Here is an 18,746-nt window from a genome sequence, read left to right on the forward strand (position 1 = left end):
TTCGCTTTATTTGTTAGTATGTATGTATGTATGCTAATTGTAAGCACATATAGTATGTATATATATTTTATGTTAATATTTGAAGAAAACTTAATAGTATAAATGAAATACAACAAGATGAAAAAGCAATTACTTTGGGATAAGCAAAACGCACAAAATATTCAAGAGAAGGGCCAGAACTTCTCGGCCTACTTCTTCTTGCTTTTGCCCAGCGTTAAAGTATGATGTGCTGTAGCGAGTTGCTGTTTACGACGTTGGAAATCCATATAGTCCTCTTCAAGGGCCTTTCGTGACTCCTCGAGTTTTCGCTTCTCCTCGGCATGATCTCGCTTCAATTTCTCGAACTTAGCATGCAAATCTTTCTCGCTCTCCTTCAACTCCGCTTCTTTCTCCTTGACCCGCTGTACAAACATTTGACGCACTTCCTCCTCTTTGGCCTGCAGCTCCGCCAAATGGTTGGAACGTTTTGCCTCGAATGTTTGCTGGAATGATATTGGCTTGTTGTCGCTATCCACATCACTGAAGCCCATCTGCTCCAAGCGTTTTTGGCGATAGAGTTCGTAGTGTCGTGTGTGTGTCTTCTCCCGCATATCCTCCATGTTTGTGCGAATAAGCATTTCACGGAGCTTGACAAAGTCACAGTGTGTCTCATTTTCTACCTGGACTGTGCCCCATGGGTACTGGCGGGCACGTATGAGTTTATTGCCAACCTTAATGAACTCTGTGCTGCCCACGACCGCGAAGGGGATGTGGGAATTCATGCCGCTGTTTGTCTCGGCCACGGTTTCATCGTCCGTGGGAAACTGATAGATGTGAACGCCGTTGCTGTTCAGCTCCTGTATGATCTTTGCTTTGAATCGCTGCAGTTCCACTTTGGAAATGGTGTCAGCCTTTGCAATAACTGGAATAATATTAACCTTGCTGTCCAGCTTTTTCATGCAAACTAAATCCAGTGACTTCAGCCCATGTCCAGTAGGACAGATGAAGTACAAACAAATGTGGATACGACTATCATGGCAAGTAACCAATGACCGCTTGATCTTCAGCTCTTCCTGCAAATAGTTCTCGAACTGAGCATCGATGTAGTCGACGACAGCTTTGAATGAATCATCTTTGTTTATCTGATCACCATAGCCGACTGTGTCGCAAATGGTAAGCTTAAGACGCACGTTGCTCTCCTGCAGCTCGTAGGTGTGAGCCTTCAATTTCACGCTGGGGAGCGTATGCGGGGAGGGTGTCGACTCGAAACTTGTGTTAAAAAGCGTGTCCATCAGTGTGGATTTTCCCAGACCAGTCTCGCCTACAGTTGAAAAAGTGAAAGACATGAAAGCATGCAATATAAATAGATAAGTGTGTGCGCACTTAAGTGCTGTCAATAGGCACTATCCACAAATATATATTAGTGTCAGGGCGAAATTGTAGAAAGCAGATGCCGCTGGTCTGGGCATGAAAATCGATTGCCACTCTGCATGTTAATCATACTGCTTTCATATTACTATTGAATCAACGCTTCTGTAAATGTGATTCACTGCCGAATGGCGGATGAATATAGTGAATCAATCAATGTTTCAATTCCTCTTTTATGCACTTCTGCTACTCCTCCCCATCCAGCCAGAGTCAGAACCCCAAGCGTTGATTCATTTTATTGCATACACACTACCAGACACACACACAGACACAAATATCGAGTGGTATACAAATACATATACGCACCAATACACATAACGTTGAAAACGAATCCATTCTGAACGCTCTTGTTGACTAACTGATCGGGAAGACTATCGAAGCCCACATGTCCTGACTGCTTCAGAGTGCGTAGGTGCACCTCCTTTTTATTAATAAAATCAACTTCAGCAGACATTTTGCTCCAGAACACACAAAAAACGCCGAAATTATTACTCTAGCAAAGGCGTCGCCAGCGAATCGAACAATAAAGTTACCAGTGATGGCCCTTGCGCGTTATCGAATGGTTTGGTATTTTGTGTAAATGATTTGGCAACCGTCCACCACGAAGATGCGGCAACTCTGGTTTGGTGATGTGTCTGTGTCTGCCAGCTGTCAAAGTTGCTTGCCTAGCGAAAGTGCACGCCGAATCGTAATTAACAATTATCTATTAAAAATTTTGTGTATTTGCCGCAATGTCGAAAGACACAAACCCCAAGGAGGCGCAGATAAAGTCCGCCTACGCTGACGTCAACAAGTACGGCAACAATAGGGAATACGATAAGGCAATAAAAGCTGTTAATCGCAGTAAGTTTTCGCCCTTCTGCATATGAATCCGTCAAAGTGTCTTATTGTCTTTGTCTTCAGTACTTGGAGTAGCTCCAGACGACCAAACGGCCCTGCACTGCAAGGTTGTGTGCCTGGTGCAGTTGTCTAAGTTCGAGGAGGCTCATAAGTTCATCGAGAAAAATCGTCTGACGTCGCTGATTTTTGAGAAGTCATACTGCGAATATCGTCTCAACAGACAGCAGCAGGCGCTTAAAACCATCGATGATGGTATTGTGCAGCCATTGCCTCCCAACTTAAAGGAGTTGCGCACTCAAATACTGTACCGCCTGGAGCGCTACGAAGAGTGTCTGGATTCCTACAAGGACATTATCAAGAACACCAGCGATGAGTACGAGGATGAACGTCGCACCAATCTAAGTGCGGTGGCTGCAAATTTGGCAGTGGACAAGAACAAGGATGTGCCCGATGTGACAGAAGATACGTACGAGCAGTACTTCAACAGCGCCTGCATACAATCGAATCGTCAGAAATATCTCGAGGCTGAGCGAAAGCTGCGCACTAGCGAAAAATTGTGCCGTGACTTTCTCGAAGAGGAAGGTGCCAGCGAAGAGGAGATTCTCGAGGAACTGGATGTCATACGCGTTCAATTGGCTTACTGCTTGCAGTTGCAGGGCAAGGTTAAGGAGGCTAGCACCATTTATGCTGAGTGCTTGCGTCACAAGCCCAAGGATCCGGCTCTGGTAGCAGTAGCTAGTAATAATGCAGTGGTCATCAATAAAGATCAAAACGTTTTCGATTCGAAAAAGAAAATTCGCGCCGCCATGGCCGAAGCCTGCGAGCCAAAATTGACTTCCCGTCAAAAGCAAGTGATTGCCCTAAACAATTGTCTGCTGGCCTTATTCACCAATGCTAGCGATCAAGTGCAGCAGCTCAGTCAGAAATTATCGCAGAACTATCCCCAGATGGAGTTCGAGGCGCTTCTTATCCGATGCAGTCAACTTGCCAAGGATAAAAAGCACAAAGAGGCCATTGATCAGCTGCAGAAATTCGCGGCTTTACATAAGTCACACGAGTTTGTCACTAAATTTGCCATCATACAACTGCAGCTTCTGCAAGTGAGTATCATAATGCTTTTAACATTTCATCGATTGATATATTAATACGTTCTATCTCATAAAGGGCAATCGTAAGGACGCCATCGAAACACTGCTATCACTGGGCGAGGCCAAATACAAACCTGGCATTGTTTCTGCTCTAGTCTCGCTCTACTTGGGAACGGACAATAAACCTGCTGCATCGGCATTACTCAAATCCGCTGTGGATTGGTATAAGCAGAACAATGTAAGCAGCGGTGATTTATCGGATATGTGGCGTCAGGCCGCCGAGTTTCATTTGCGTGGTGGTGCTTCGGAGACTGCCGCCAGCTCGCTGGAGGAGCTTCTAAAGCTTAAGCCCAATGATATGAAGGTGTTGGCACAGTTGGTCATTGCTTATGCACAGTTCAATCCGAAACGTGCTCTGGAAATAAGTCGGAAGCTGCCCAAATTAGAAACCCTGACAACTGCTTCGGAAATCGATGCACTTGAGGCGGCCAACTGGGTCATGTCCACGAAGGCGGCCAAGAAATCGGCCAGTGCAAAGATTGAGCCTTCGCCAAGCACGCCATTGGTAGAGAAGAAGAGCAAAAATAGGAAACGCAAAGGCAAACTGCCCAAGAACTATAATGCAGAGGTGCCCCCAGATCCAGAGCGCTGGCTTCCCAAATATGAGCGCACTGGTTTCCGCAAGAAGCGTGGTGGTGGACGCACCAAGGATGTAATCAAGGGGTCGCAGGGTATGGCCACAGGAGCAGCGGATCAATAGTAAGTCATTGTGAAATTATAAATTTCCGTTGTAATTTATATATTCCTTATAGCGACATGTCAAATCGCGCCAATTTGAGCAAAAATTCACCCGTCACACCCGTCTACCAGGAGCCAACACCCGGTCCCAGGCAACAGCATCGCAAGGGCGGTCATAAGAAGAAGAAGGGTGGGCGCTTTTAAGCATTGTTGTATTGTGGCTTTTTTTATTTTATATCAATTATTAACAACTGGATTTGCATTTTAAACTGTGTATTCTTAAGTTGAATTTTGGAGTAAAACAATGAATGACAAAATTACTAATCCGCCTGATACATTCATTCAAATGTACATGTATAAGTAAATCTCTTGTAAGTACGTGTCTATATAACAATGTTATTTATGTAGCTACAGAGGAAACTGAAAGTTTGGTCTTTGGATCGATTCTAAACCAACTCGTTGTAACATTTGCAATGAAACTTTCAGGCGTATAAATCAAATTCCAAAAATTAATTAGCGAACAAAAAAATTGCATGCGTACTTTTATTATGTATATAAAAAATTCAAAACAAATGGCTCAACTTAAGCCAATTCTTCGAGAGACTTGACGAATATTGGATTGTTGGCATTGGAATTTTTTAAACAAGTCCTCCACAATTTAAGTTATCCGACGGGCTTACTCGTCATCATCATCATTGGCATTCTTCTGTTTGTCATTCAGTGGCGGCGGCTCATCCCGACGGGTATCGTAGGAATGGAAATGTAGGGTGCTCAGCCAGTCAAGCATGTTCCGTTCTTCTGCTTCGGTCTTATAAATATTTGCATAGATATAACGCTCAATGAAATCACGAACTACTGTCTCCTGTAGATCCCAGGTGAGCGGTGAATGTATGCCATCCTTCCCATAGCGCTCATTGTAGCGTTCATAATGCACTGTGTCCAACACCAGGCCCAGACCTGGTGCCATGGGCAAGTCCAAGCGCTCTTCGGTCAGTGCGCGCTCCAAAGTTGTTGCTGTCGCATTTCCCCTTACAATGGCGATGGCAAGTCCAACCATTTTTCGTATCTGGTGCAGCATGAAACTCTGGCCTTTCACCTTCAGTGTGACAAATTCAATACCTTGTGGACTCTGGAATGGCTCTGAGCTCGCAAACGACATTATAAAACGTTTGGAGGAAGGATCTAAAAAGTTTCTATATAGACAATGTCAGTTTGCAGCTTTCTAGAAAAAATAGGCTACTTACTTCTTGCTGGTAAAATTGTGAAAATTTTTCGTACCCTCGTAAAGTTGAAGTGTTTCTCTAACCTTAACCAGCTGTGTATCTGAAATGCGATAGGTTTCTTGCTTAATATCTTCATTGCAATCCGCAAAGGCGATGGTGGGCAATGTGTAGGTGTAGGTCCGCGCATTGCACTGTTCCTTGGCATTGAAGCCCTTGGTGACACGTTCCACGCCAAAGAGGCGGATCTGCTCAGGCAGATCTTCGTTGAATTTCTTTAAATCCAAATCATCAGCTGCAAGCAAACAGATCTCAAATAGACTTGATATTTAATTGGGGAATATCAATTCAAAACTTACGCAATTTCACGGAGCACACCTGACGAGCAGCTGAAACGCCTTTGTCAGTGCGCGCTGCGCGCTGGAAACAGGCAATTTGCACTTGCTCGAAGCTATCCTCCGTCATCCACTTATGCTTGAGCATGGCTTTAAATAGCTCTTCTTCAATTGTCTGCATGCCAGGATTGCGCTGCATGCCATAATAGTTGGCGCCACAGTAGCTCAACAATATAGCGCACTTTTTCCGTTTAATGCGATCGGCTGGATTAAAGGGTGCTCGCTTTGTGCCGCCTACAGCGTCCTCTTCGTCCTGTGTTTTCCAATCGACCCACTTGCGGCGCTTCAGATTTCGCTTAACGCGATTCGTTTCCTTTATTACCTCTTCTTCAGCTTCTTTAGCTACTTTCCGCGCAGCTGTGTCTGCTTCCAGTTTGTCCAGAGCTTCCGACATGGCGGCTGCAAATCCTTTGCTGCGGTGTGGTATTCGGAGCCTGTTGATTGTTGTGTGTAGCAGCGATTTGAGGCTCACTGTGAAAGAATGTTTTTATTAAAGCAAAATACATATATATATATTAAACTCAGTGCATTCAAATTTACCTGCCTTTGCGTAACCACCAAATTTTTGGCTAAAGAGCATTGATTGTTAATATATACAAAATAGTTATTTTTTTTATTTTAAACTAATTCACCTCAATCAAAACAACTGGTAGAAACAACGACCAACACACGTGTTGGCTATATACATACATACATACATAGTTCTTCTTCTTCGCATGACATAGCACAGCTGTGTCTGATGAATTCAAATTGCATGATTATTAATTTATTGTAATACATTCAATTCAAATATTTAACAAATTGTATTAGTTTAGCAAGGTTGAAACGTTTAAAAGCTAGAGCTATTACTGTAAATATTTGTATTAGTTATTAAAAGTATTTAATTGTATACTAATGTAAATAAAATAAAGGAACAAATATCTCTCGAATCGAAATTTAGAAAACCATACTAGCAACAAAAATTGTTTTGGTCTTAACGTGTCTAGGCCACCCAGCCTTGGTGCCATCTGGCAACCCTCGCATAATTGAATACGCAGCCATCTTGGATAAGAAAATTTTTGTACAGAGCAAGCGTCCGACGAGAGTCGCCGTGTTTTCCTAACAATATAAATATAAAAATCAATTTGAATAACAAATAAACAAATCCAAATGTGTGTAACAAACAAATTCTCGTCCAAATGTGATTTTCGAAGAAAAATCAAAAGTGTGAACACTGTAATGAATGTCTCTGTTTCTATTGCTTCGTGAGAAGATTGTGCAAAAGCAGAAAAAAAGTGATGAGAGAAAAGTTGCAAGCGGAATGCAAAATGGCTCTGCTTCGTCGAAGGTGAAATGAAAATTCAGTAAATTGTAATGCGAATTTTTATTGCAACAGCAAGCGCGCCATTGTACAAGGGCCAAAATATAGAAAAGGTGGTAAAACCCTAACCATTTTAGTAAGCCCATTTTTCGTTGTGTTTTTGTTGGTGATTCGTGCGCGCGCCCTCTTTGTGGCGACATTCGTCTTGGGGTCGGGTGGTGCTCCCCTACCCGTTTTTGCACGAAGATATGTACTGAAAGTTAATAAAAACAAAACAATCAAAAGCAAATCCAATTTATAATCCTTGGAGCCAAAAATGCCCAGCTGGTGAACACATCGTAACGAATCGCGCTAAAATTAGCAAAGGCCTACTCACACATCGGTGGCTGACAACTTAATTTTTTGATTATTCATAATACTCCTACAATATACTCAACATGGATTTGGATTTGGAGAATCTGAAGAACGATTTTTTGCCGCTGATAGCTGGCATTAAGCAGGAGCAATTGGACTCGGTTACGCCGGATGTGCTCCCTCAGAATCACTTGCCTATCACAGCAGCCAGCAGCGGAGCAGCGGCTACAACGTCAACATCTTCATCGACTTCGTCGTCAGTTGGCAATCCCTGCGACAGTGCTGAGAAGCGGGTAAGTTATTTAAGGCAACATTGCCAAGATTCCTGTGGGGTCTCACTTTCAACGACACCTTTTCAATGTTGAGGTTATTAAACAGAGCATTTGCGACACGTGCTCGCCGGCTACGTGTTCGCTAACTGATAAGAGAGTCAGTTGAACGCATTAGAATTCTAGCGTACCTTTAAAATGCATGTTTATCATCGTTGCCGCCTTCTTGTTACCTGCGATAAGCAGATGTCAGCGTTCGGTTCAGTCGCGTGCAATTTCGTTATCTTTTCCCAAGCTAAAACAACAAACACAAGACGGTATCGTTGATGTTAGCGATAGCAGTAATAATAAACAAAAACCAAAACACGCATACGGCGCTCCTCCCCACACATATATGCATTGTGTATGCATATGTATGTACAGATGTATGTATGTACATACATTGTCGCCGACATTGCTGAGTTATGTGTGTTTCACTTTCGTGTTCAAGTCTCGTGCTGTTTGCAACCCCATACCCGGTTTCTGGTTTGCAGTTCGTTTTGTAGTTTACTCTGTCTGTGGCTTTGGATCTGGCGTGAAAGGCATTGCTAACAGATGCGCACACACACACATTTGCAAAAGCGGAGGTACGTGTGTGGCTCCTCAGTTACACGAGATACATAGATGTATGTATTTGTGTATATATTTGTGTATATAATGGTAAAAATGCTCTTTTTCTCCACTGAAGAGGCTCTCCATCAAGATCAGCTGCAGCACTAGTACCCAATGACTAGCTCTTTCCACGCGTTCTGTCTGTCTTATGTTTGCCGTTGTGGTCTCGCTTGAGCGGCACATTGAACATGTACGTGAGTTTTCTAAATATTCAGAAAATACAAGTTTCGAATGGCGGGCACGACCAGACTTTGTTTGGCTTTTTGTTTTTTGTTTTCCTTTTTTATTCATCGCAGGCATTGTGCAAATAAATGTTGGCTCGAGTGCCTCTGGAGTAGTCGGCAACTGACGCCGCCACTGCCACTCACACACACAGACACAGACACGCGTACATATACACATCCCCACTCAGACTTTTGAACTGACATGCACTCATTCAGTCCATCCGTCAATCATTCGATTCACTGTTTGCTATGTGGAGGCACTTAAAAACCCGGGCCATGCAGGCCGTGCACGGTACCCGTCAGCTGCTGATCTTGCTGCTTGGCTCGGTGTTATTTGACCTTCCCCTCTTTCGAGCTCTTACGAGGGTGGTTTAAAAAGTCTATACAAAGCCTTGAAAACTTATATTTTATGTTCGAAACACGATTCTTTTGTAAAACTTCGCGTAGTTTCGGATTTCCAATCGATTAAGATTTGATTCGTGCAATTTTCTAATAATAAAAAATAATCAATTTCGTGCAAAGATTAAACACTATCAGAAATTTATTTCAAAGCTATTTTAAAATGTATCAAACGAAGTTGTTTGAAATACACTCATTGAACCATATTTCAAGGCTGCTTACAATTGTGTTAATTAATGTAAATGGAGCAGGGCCTTTGCAAATAATAAGTAGCGTTTAAAAGTCTAGTTGAGTCCGATCATCAATGAGAGATTGTTAATGCAACACGTTTATCACTTGGGTCGATGACTTCAATTTTGAACGAAAAGAATAGCCGCGTTTCGGAACTGTGAGCTTAAAAGCTTGTTTAAAGCTGTACCGTGTCACTCGTCGTTACATTAACATTAATGATAGAAAGAGCCACTTTAAAAACAAGGAACATTCAAAGAAATTAAGAAAAACGCCCATATTTTTGACACCTCTAAAACAGTTTCAATTCAAAAGATAAGATTATTTACGGTCACGATTCGAAAACATTGTTTGAGATAAAATCAAATTAAATTTAAAATAAAATAAAGAAACAGTAAAAGAAATATGTGTTTTCTGTGCTTATTAATGATCTAACCTCGTATCATAGGTATACATACTAGACAGCTGCATGGCTTCACTCATAAGGTACGTTGAAAAGAATGGAATCGAATTGAGTTGAGTAAATGGTACATAGAAAATGATATGAATTTGTATGAATATGAGTGCGTCTTGTGTCTCATAGCATACGACATTCATTGAAAGGAGTTAGAATAAATTAAACGTAAAACGGAATGAAACAATTGACATATCGGAAAACATTCGAGTTATTCGAGTTACTCTAGATACTCTACTCTAGTTATTGTAAAATCTGCTCACTTTGGTCCGATAAATGCCGAAATTGATGAATATAAAGCCTTTGGATATGCCATCACCAGTGATATATGGACAGATAATTATTTAAAAGCGTCGTATTTGTCCTGTACAATTCATTATATAAAGGAGGGAGTTCCTCTGTTGTACAAAACTAGCTGCAAAATATTTTGCATTTGCATATTTGTTTCGTATTCTCACTCCATTCAATTCGTTTTTCTACGTTTCGACTGAGTGCGACTGAGTTGTACGTGTGTATACTCATTCATTCATATCAGTTCACCTTTGCATTCTAATTCACTCAACTCATTTTGAGCATTCGAATGTGGTTTTTTTACCATTCCTGCAGCTGTCTAATACATATAATAATATACAGATATCTCGGCCTAAGTTTGCCAAACAGCTTTCGGTGACTGCGTCGAAATGTTGTTGAGGTTGCAATTAATAACAAATACTGATAAGCTGGCACGGCAAGAGATTTGACACGTGTAACTTAAATTGCTTAGCCATTAAAAATGTCTGAGGAATGATAAAGATGTCCCCCATAAGAACAGCTTAAAAGTATAAATTCCAAAGTACTCAATAACTGAACTCTGGGGAACACGATTGCGGATGTCAAGTTTCCCGTAAACTTATTGTTCTCCAAATCAAATACTTTAACTGTCATACTTCCTCCAAAAAGGATATTCGGTGTCAAGAAGGGACCATAGGATCTGAAATTCATTTTAGTAACTCAAGGCAAGTCGATCTAGCTATGTTTAAACTCTATAAATAAAAAGGTTTCAACAAAAACATTGGAAATTTGTATGCAAAATAGAAAGATCCTATATATATGTCAACTTTTTCAATATTAACTATGTTTTATATTATAGCTTTAGTAATTGATGTTGAATGAATTTTAACCAACCAACTAGATCCAGTAAATCGTGAACCCCTAGGAATGACATATTCGAATCTATTTGGAAGAGAAATATGGGATATATCTAAATAAAGTTGGCTTAAATAACATTAGCGGTGGTAAAATCTTTCTCAATCACAATTGACTTGGATCATTTTGCCATCACTTTTTAATATTTAAATTGGTATATGCGCTAAAAATTACAGTTCTAGTATTAGATTGCTGCTACCAAATAAAAAATAACTACAGGCCAAGTTTCTGCGGGTGCAGAAATCAAGTCCGTATTACTCGTATTATAAGGGAATGAATTTTCATTTTGATTTTGCTACTTTGCTACTTTTTACAGAAACGGGAAAAGGGTCGGTGTCATATTTAGTGATTAGCCCAACAGCGTGGGCTTTGTTGGCACAACTGGCGGCGCCGACATAATGTCACGATAGATTCACACTATGTATAAGCTGGAGGTTGAAATTACAATTCGACACTCTGGCAAGAGAGGAATGGGGCAATCGAATGGCAAGCAGCCATTTTGTTTCATTACCGTATTCGCTTTGCTTTTCCACGAAACGTTAAATTAATTCTTAGAATTCACATTTAATGATGTACAATTAACTTTAATTTCACGAAAATATGCAAGCAAAGCGTATTCTTGTTAATATAGCAGGGAACGGGACGGTTGGAGGTGTAGAGAGAGCTAAGTGGTTGAAAATCAGCGTTCGCGGGGAGAGGAACGAAACAGAATAGCTGCCATTAAAAATGCACAAAAAGTTTCTAATTAACTTGATTGCCTTTCCATGCAATCTCGCCTAAAAAGAGATCTTGGAAAATGTTGCTTTTCACTTTTAATGCGCTGAGAAGGGCCGCTCGCACCTGTCGCAGACGACCATCCATGCAGGCTATAATTCGGAGATACACATACATCCATTTATATCTGTGTGCATCTAAATACATAAGGCTGCAGGCATTGCGTGCTGTTGCATATGTGAATGTGCCTATGTGGTAGATACACATTTTAATTACTTTTCCGAGCAGTGAGTGGACAGGGAAGCCGGCGCTGTGGGCGTGTCTGTGTCGACTGAACGCCTTAATCCGTCGCACCGTGTGTAATTAAAGTTGACTGCAAGACCGGATCAGTTCAGCACCCCTACACACACAAACATACACACACATTCAAAAGCATCATACATACACAAGCACCTACCTCCCTGGCGTTCTTTGTCCACGTGACGCTTGGCATTTTGCCTGAGATTAGGCGCAACAGGACATAATCCGATCACAAAAAGCGGATTATAACGCAATATAAAAACGGTGGCCAACAGCAGAAAGTACATACATATATTCAACAAAGAATAATACAACAAAATCTAGCTTCATACATACATATACTACGTATTTGTGTGTGAAGCATGAACATTTACATATACATATATTCGAGGTGAATTTAAGTTGAAGCGCCAGTCATGCTGACATGGCAAACGTGGAGTCTGACAAACTTTTTAATAAGCTGCCTGAATCAGTAAAGTCAGCGCAGCCTTAAGAAGATTTTCTTTAGCTGTGTGTCTCACATTGAATTGCATTTTCACAGGTCTTTAGCATTGGGTGGAACAGTTCCTGCGGTAGGCTCCAAATATGCAGCTTCAGTTGTGAACGTGTGCAAGTTAATGTGCAAGCCAAGTTTATGTCTCGTTTTTAGCCTGCCAGGGATAAATTGAGGAGATGGCATTTTGAAAAACGTTTATATATGCACGCTTCAAGGTGTGTGTGTTTGGGGATATGTGTGGATTTTCTGCTGATGTCATGGGCCGAATGGCACGAAAAATTGCATCAAGCACAGAAAACCGCAAACCGCATCAACAGAGCAGAGCAGCAATGGCGGCATCGTCGGCGACGACGTGGTAAGCTTCAGAGACCGACCAACCAAGCTGGGGAACGATGATGGTTGCAGCGGCACCAAAACCACTCACCCAACCAGTCGCTTCCGACTATGTAAACGGCCAAACGACCGCTGCCGTCCAAAAGACCACCTCGTCTGTAGCAGTCCCCGTTCATTAGTTTGTGGTTTTTTGGTTTCGTTTCATTTCGTTCAAAGAGGTGGCTGCTTTTCCAGCAAGATTTCTGTTTCTGAAATACAATTTCCATAATGCGACTCATTCAAAACTGTAATTAGTAACTCAGTATGCAATTACATTTGTATATACATACATACATACATAAGTATACATATATAAAAATCAATACTATCCTATTACTAAAGTAATTTATTTAAGATTATTATTTTTTTTACAATGACGCCTATTAGTGAGGCTCTCCATATTCATACTATAAATGTTGTGGGAGGGGTATCTGATTGACATATTCGTATTATTATTATTAATAATGCTATATGCGGTATTTTAATTGAATGCGCTGAATTATAGTGAAAAAAAGATAGAGAGAAAGAGGAAGTGAGAGGGATAGGACGCGACATTTAATGACCTGTCCTTTGTGGTTTTCAACTATGTTCTGTACGGCTATAATGTTTCGTTTTACAATGCTACAATGCTTTATTATAATTAAATATTAGCATTATTATATTGTCATATTAATCAGCATTTTGTTTATTCGGTGTTTTGACATTCGATTTTTTTTTTGAAAGATACTCAGATATTCAATTCTTAAATACCCTGTACCATCCCACAACAACTGCGGGTAGATATTGGGCAGAGACTATATTTATGGCTATAACTTTCTTCCTAATTGACCTATTATGATTAAATTTGGCATACGGACACATACTCACTAACTACTAAATTTGAGTTCGAAATTCCAGGAATTATGGGAGTTATGGAAAATCACTAATAGAGGGGGAGTGGGGTAGTGCATCGGAAAAAATGAACAATCTTAATCTGCCTAGGGCTTAAGGGAACCTGGATACCAAGTTTGATAATTCTAACTCTTGTAGCTTCTGAGATCCTTGCGTTCATACAGATGGACGGACAGACGGACATGGCTTTATCGACTCGTCTTGTCATACTGATCAATAATAGAAGGTGTGTTCCAAAGTAAACAGGTCTTAAAAAAAAAAAACAACAAATGGTTTTTACGGCAAAATCAATTTATTATACTCTGTACATGAAATGTACAAGAGTATATTAGGTTTGCGCGAGCTGAAAAATGTAACAGGCAGAAGGAGGCGTGGCAGACCCCACAAAGTATATATATTCTTGATCAGCATGACAAGACGAGTCGATTTAGCCCTGTCTGTCTGTCTGTCCGGCTGTCCGTCCGTCCGTCCGTCCGTATGATCACCTAGATCTCAGAGGCTATAAAAGCTAGAGACACCAAATTTTGCACAAAGATGCCTTATGTGTTTGTTTACTATATACGAGTTTGTTTAATTTTTTTTTCCGAAATACGGCGAGTGGTTAATGGTTAAAATGTGATTTTTGGTCAAATAATCGGTCACAAGCGTCGTTCGATTCTGAGCAATTTTTGGTCGTCAGTCAATTTGTCAGATTGTTCAGTCAATAACTTAGTCGGAAAGTGTGACAAAGACATTTTATAATTAGAGTCGTGCGAGTCAGACTCTTGAATAGTCTGTACTCTCTTTTTTTCATGACAGTCTTTCAACTAAAATCAACTTTGTTCAACCAATCTTTCCTAAGACGAATTGCTTGCGCTACTAGCAAGCTGACAGTTGTTCATAGTGAAAGACGAATTAGATGCGTATTTAGTTACGTTAGTCACATATGTTTTTGAAACATCGATGTTTTATTCCCGATGATCGATGTTCTTTACTACTTGTCCATCACTGAATTTTTATTTTTGTATGTTATACTTTCTTTCTTTTTTTGTTATACTCTTTGAAATTTTGAAAATATCGTTTATTTTGAAACCTTTTGTATTTAATAGAGACCATTAACTTTATAAATAAGATGGTAAATCAAAATCAGTACCGGACGATTTGAAGCTGACAGCGTCGGCTTCGTCTTTATCTTCGTCAACGCAAGCACTATGAACAGTTTCGAGCGAATTCATGTTTGCTTGTGCACAGTTTTTCGTCTTCAGCTTCGTCTCAACACTTACTGTTTGTACCCTAAGCTTGATTTATGATCCGAACGTTTCTATGGCAACTATATATAATATTGTGAATCAATTTTAAAAATAATGAAACTTGAGGATTTTTTTAACAATACATATATTTCAAATCTTCCGACCTGCTGCTATATAAATTTCCTTTCGTCAGCTTCGGCTTCAGTTTCGTCTCAGTGCTTACTATGCTTGTACCCTTAGTAGACAAGTCAATGTGCCCAGTTTTGTGTTCCTAGTTATTTTGGCTCAAAAGGTTTCGGTGTTCATACGGATGAGCAGACGTACATCTCTTTATCGATTCGTGTTGTCAGTCTGATTATAAGTACGAGTATGTACTTATAACATGGAGTCTGTCGCGCCTCCCTAGTATTCTGTTTAAACATTTTATGTGAAAGTCATTCCTTTTCGTTCCACTACAACTATTGATAACAATAGGCCAACTAAGAATGTATAAATTGTAGATAATTAAAAAGTTTGGGCTGCTTTTTTTAGATGCATGAATAATCAACTGCTGACATTGGTATGCTCCATAGTAATGACCAATTTCAGGGTTTCTACATCAACCACCACCACACACATGGCTGGCTTATTATGGTTGTAAATAACAGATTGTTTTGCGCAGGCATGACCTATTTGCTTTAATGTGCTTTTTGCCTTATGGGCATGTTTCCCTCCAATCATTCGGCTTCGAGTGCTTGAATTGGGCAGTATCTTTATAGAGCAACGCTAAAAATGCCGCCATTGCTGCTTGGCAAGCCACAACTCACTGACTATTTTGTTGTGCGCGTATGAATCACATTGAGTTTATCTCAATTAAGAGACAACCCCATTATCGTTTTTACTCTTATTATTATTTATTTTATGGGTTTCCTCAACAATAAAAAGGGCACCACAAAAAAGCGTTACTAGCATAATAAATTTAATAATAAATAAATATATACTCGTACATACATAACTCATCTGAGAATCGTAGTCCTTTACCTTAATGGTTCTATCGATTTTCGTGCAGAACCAAACTCATAAAAAGTTCTCGACATTTGTTTGCGTTCCATTTACGATTTCCATGCAATTAAATCTTTACGACTGCAATGATGATGACGACGGCGTCGACGACTACTTCGACGAGTTACCGAAAAAAGGAAAGGACACATAGTAGCGTACACATACATACATTTTGAATACTTATGCTTTTTAGCCGCAGGCAAATCGACTTCCACCCGTTACTATAGTATATGTGTGCGTCTGCTGTGTGTATCTATATATGTTAATCCGCAATCAGAAACATACACTTTTGATGGGATCATTCTCATGGCTGTTTATACTTTTTTGGAGCTTAAATTGCGTTATGAAATGTTATGACGGGTCATTAGAGGTTTTCGTTCATGACAGTAAGGCTGCACTGGCCATGGCTCCTGCCACATCTACAACATCATCATCGTCGACGGAAATGGCAGCGCCGCTGCCGGATATGTCCGCGATTAAAACAAATGACTAGAATGAGGCTACATAGATATTGCACATTCATATAAGTATGTACACATATAGAGACTATACCGACTGGATTTCAAGTGGTTGGGAATCAAAATTTGTATTTTTTTTCCTTTTCAATACATTCGTTGTTGAATATTTATAATTTTATTTATTTATGCTGAACTCTGGATCGAATTGTTGATTCGTATGCCTAGTGCGCAACTTAACCATTAATATTTATCAGTTCACGTCCACACCATACACCCGAGCGTTGCTTTCAACGCACCCTCCTGTTGTCGCTGGGCCACTGCAGTGGCTACCCTCTTCGCAACGATGATGATATAAATCTTTGAGCACCTTTAACTTACAGTTGGTTCATTTGCAATGTACAGGTACAATCAAGTTTCTCGTTTTTATTATAGGGATATAAAATATTTCATATTACCAGCTGGTCTTTCTTCCTCTATCTTTCTCTCTGTTTCCCTGCAACTCGCTTCTCTTCCCTCTTACTGAGCAATTTATGGCTACCATTTTGGACGTTATGTCTTTGCAATTTTAGTTTATTGCGCACGCTATATATATTTCAAGACCGAGTTTCTCTTCTTCCCCTAGTCTTTGTGCGTGCGTTCTGTTGCTAGTGATTGTTTGTGGGTGAAGGAGCCACCATCTCATTCAAAAACGTGTTTTTCAAGTTTTACCTTTTATGGTTGTGGTTTCACACCTGGGTCCTAAGGGCGGTGTTATTAGGAATTATGTTTAAGATTTTTTTTTTACGAAATCGCATTTTACATTATTATTTCACTTTTCGTGATGTTGAAAGCATTAATCAAAGAGGAGGGACCAAACAAACTATTTATGTTCACTAAACACAATAATTAAATATTGTAAAAACACAATTTGCTTCGTAATTTTGGTTGAAAGTTAGCGTTTTTAAATCTTTGGAATATCTTTTCATAGAAATTGTAGGGATGACTTTACACTATTTCCGTAAATTTCAGATATTTGATAGTCCTAAATAATTAAATGGATTAACAATTTTCTATTAAGAACGAAACCGCAAGTCAGAATTTTTGTAATTCCCAATACAAATAGGTAAGAACCTGTCCGTTTTCGCAACACGCAAATAAGCTGCGGCTTAGTGTTATAATAGATAGTTATCAAGGCCATACATTTTTTTAAACACCATATTGAAAGGTCGAGTATTCGGCAAATGACAGCTGATATTGTTGATTTCGGCAATAAAGATATATGTAATATACATATATGCTACGAATTGATTAATATCAAGGTTATAAATGATATAGCGTAATTTATAAGTAAAATCGAGTAGAAGTTTGGCATTGCTACTAAGTTTGGTTATAATAATTAATCAAATACAAATAACAGACTAAGGACTATGACTAATAGTCGAAGGGCTCAGAGCTGGAAACAAAACACGTCATTGTCGTCCGACCAAGTCAGGCGTGACGAATAGATTTGCCGCATGGGAATATGTGCTATGGAAATAGAAACTGTGACAAATGAATTTTAATGAAATGCATAGAAAATTAATGCCATTAACTGTAATGTCTAAATATGTATGTGATGCGTTAAAGAACGTAATTAATGTTTATGAATGCACGAGACCTGCTTGCGTTGCATAACGCGCATTAATAATGCAAGTGTATGTATACATGCAGTATGTATTTATCATTATTTACTTATAAGTACATATATACTGTACTAGCAGGTATTGCCCGTCTTAACCCGGCTCAATATAATGTTTCCAATTGTATTTATTTTGTGTGTGCATATGTTTTCACCTTAAAGGTTACCAGTAGGAAGGCATTTAAGGTATTTAAATGAACATTTTCTGTTCTTGACAAAAAATTGTTCAATAGTCCGTTACATGTTTGTTCTTGCCAAACTATTTCGTTAAACGAACATGGCCACTATAACTAATATTTTTTAAAGCTCGTTTTCCCCCCTTTGGAGCTAGAATTTTCCAAAAGCCTTTCTTAGTGTGCTCCTACACTATGATGGATACTATGAAAGGATACTTGAGTCCAAATTTAAATTCACATTTGAGTCTTTTCGTGTCATATTGAGTCAATACGGCCACGCACAAACTCGGAATATGAAACACGGCATTCGTGTCAATGCCGTGCAGCGATGAGCCACGATCAAAAACCACTGGCACCGATACCATAAAAATATCGAAGTTTGAATGCAATAAGCAGAATATTTAAATAATAAAATCGAATTATTTATTGAGATCATCATCATAAGAACAAATCATATACATACATACATACATCTGCCCGCAATGCGAAGCAGAATATGCGTAGCTCCGATATTCGGTTTCTGCTTTCCTATCACTTACGCAGTCGTTGCCTAGCGACGATAACTGTAAACTTTTGGCGTTTTGCCTTTGCAATTAACATTAAATGGTCAAAACGAAAGAAGAAGAGCGAGTTAATGACTTGCAGTTCTTGTTGTTTTTA

General features: G+C 39.7%; 4 protein-coding genes across 9 annotated transcripts in view; 2 read left to right on the forward strand and 2 right to left on the reverse strand.

Annotated features, from left to right (window-relative positions):
• Window positions 1–3: 3 nt before the first annotated feature.
• LOC115620792 (septin-2) lies at window positions 4–1,931 on the reverse strand. Its single transcript, XM_030514212.1, has 2 exons — window positions 1,714–1,931; window positions 4–1,300 (listed from the first exon to the last, which is right to left on the reverse strand). The coding sequence occupies exons 1-2, from the start codon at window positions 1,859–1,861 to the stop codon at window positions 189–191; spliced, it is 1,260 nt and encodes a 419-aa protein (XP_030370072.1). The 5' UTR covers window positions 1,862–1,931; the 3' UTR covers window positions 4–188.
• Window positions 1,932–2,069: 138 nt separating this feature from the next.
• LOC115620724 (signal recognition particle subunit SRP72) lies at window positions 2,070–4,393 on the forward strand. The gene is made up of 4 exons (XM_030514103.1): window positions 2,070–2,250; window positions 2,311–3,347; window positions 3,412–4,094; window positions 4,148–4,393. The coding sequence occupies exons 1-4, from the start codon at window positions 2,139–2,141 to the stop codon at window positions 4,275–4,277; spliced, it is 1,962 nt and encodes a 653-aa protein (XP_030369963.1). The 5' UTR covers window positions 2,070–2,138; the 3' UTR covers window positions 4,278–4,393.
• A 191-nt stretch (window positions 4,394–4,584) lies between these two features.
• On the reverse strand, window positions 4,585–6,381 carry LOC115621094 (tRNA pseudouridine synthase A). Of its 2 annotated transcripts, XM_030514629.1 has the most exons (5): window positions 6,321–6,381; window positions 6,229–6,257; window positions 5,653–6,159; window positions 5,318–5,588; window positions 4,585–5,266 (listed from the first exon to the last, which is right to left on the reverse strand). In XM_030514629.1, exons 3-5 carry the CDS (start codon window positions 6,080–6,082, stop codon window positions 4,750–4,752), a joined length of 1,218 nt encoding a protein of 405 aa, XP_030370489.1. In that variant the 5' UTR covers window positions 6,083–6,159; window positions 6,229–6,257; window positions 6,321–6,381; the 3' UTR covers window positions 4,585–4,749. The 2 variants fall into 2 exon arrangements, with proteins under 2 accessions (XP_030370489.1, XP_030370488.1); XM_030514628.1 differs by having other exon boundaries at window positions 6,229–6,351.
• Window positions 6,382–6,784: 403 nt separating this feature from the next.
• The window catches only part of LOC115620642 (transcription intermediary factor 1-alpha), a 31,091-nt gene continuing 19,129 nt past the window's right edge, over window positions 6,785–18,746 (forward strand). For 3 of the 5 annotated variants that reach the window (XM_030513982.1, XM_030513984.1, XM_030513986.1), the window contains exon 1: window positions 6,786–7,635. In XM_030513982.1, the coding sequence (XP_030369842.1) occupies window positions 7,426–7,635 (210 nt within the window). In that variant the 5' untranslated portion in view covers window positions 6,786–7,425. Of the gene's footprint in view, window positions 7,636–18,746 lie in introns of all 5 variants that reach the window. The other 2 variants (XM_030513983.1, XM_030513985.1) reach the window with 1 other exon arrangement.

The sequence above is a fragment of the Scaptodrosophila lebanonensis genome, unplaced genomic scaffold, assembly GCF_003285725.1.
Source record: "Scaptodrosophila lebanonensis strain 11010-0011.00,11010-0021.00 unplaced genomic scaffold, SlebRS2 tig00000024-arrow-pilon, whole genome shotgun sequence".
Lineage (NCBI taxonomy): Eukaryota > Metazoa > Arthropoda > Insecta > Diptera > Drosophilidae > Scaptodrosophila > Scaptodrosophila lebanonensis.

What these genes read in the sequence shown, in the direction of transcription:
- LOC115620792 (XM_030514212.1), bottom strand. Translation starts at nt 1,861, where the DNA reads ATGTCTGCTGAAGTTGATTTTATTAATAAAAAGGAGGTGCACCTACGC. An exon ending in TTTCAACGTTATGTGTATTG is followed by an intron (nt 1,301 to 1,713) that starts GTGCGTATATGT and finishes TTTCAACTGTAG; the next exon opens with GCGAGACTGGTCTGGGAAAA.
- LOC115620724 (XM_030514103.1), top strand. Translation starts at nt 2,139, where the DNA reads ATGTCGAAAGACACAAACCCCAAGGAGGCGCAGATAAAGTCCGCCTAC. An exon ending in AATAAAAGCTGTTAATCGCA is followed by an intron (nt 2,251 to 2,310) that starts GTAAGTTTTCGC and finishes CTTTGTCTTCAG; the next exon opens with TACTTGGAGTAGCTCCAGAC. An exon ending in TACAACTGCAGCTTCTGCAA is followed by an intron (nt 3,348 to 3,411) that starts GTGAGTATCATA and finishes TATCTCATAAAG; the next exon opens with GGCAATCGTAAGGACGCCAT.
- LOC115621094 (XM_030514628.1), bottom strand. Translation starts at nt 6,268, where the DNA reads ATGCTCTTTAGCCAAAAATTTGGTGGTTACGCAAAGGCAG. An exon ending in TGGTGGTTACGCAAAGGCAG is followed by an intron (nt 6,160 to 6,228) that starts GTAAATTTGAAT and finishes ATTCTTTCACAG; the next exon opens with TGAGCCTCAAATCGCTGCTA. An exon ending in GGTGTGCTCCGTGAAATTGC is followed by an intron (nt 5,589 to 5,652) that starts GTAAGTTTTGAA and finishes GTTTGCTTGCAG; the next exon opens with CTGATGATTTGGATTTAAAG.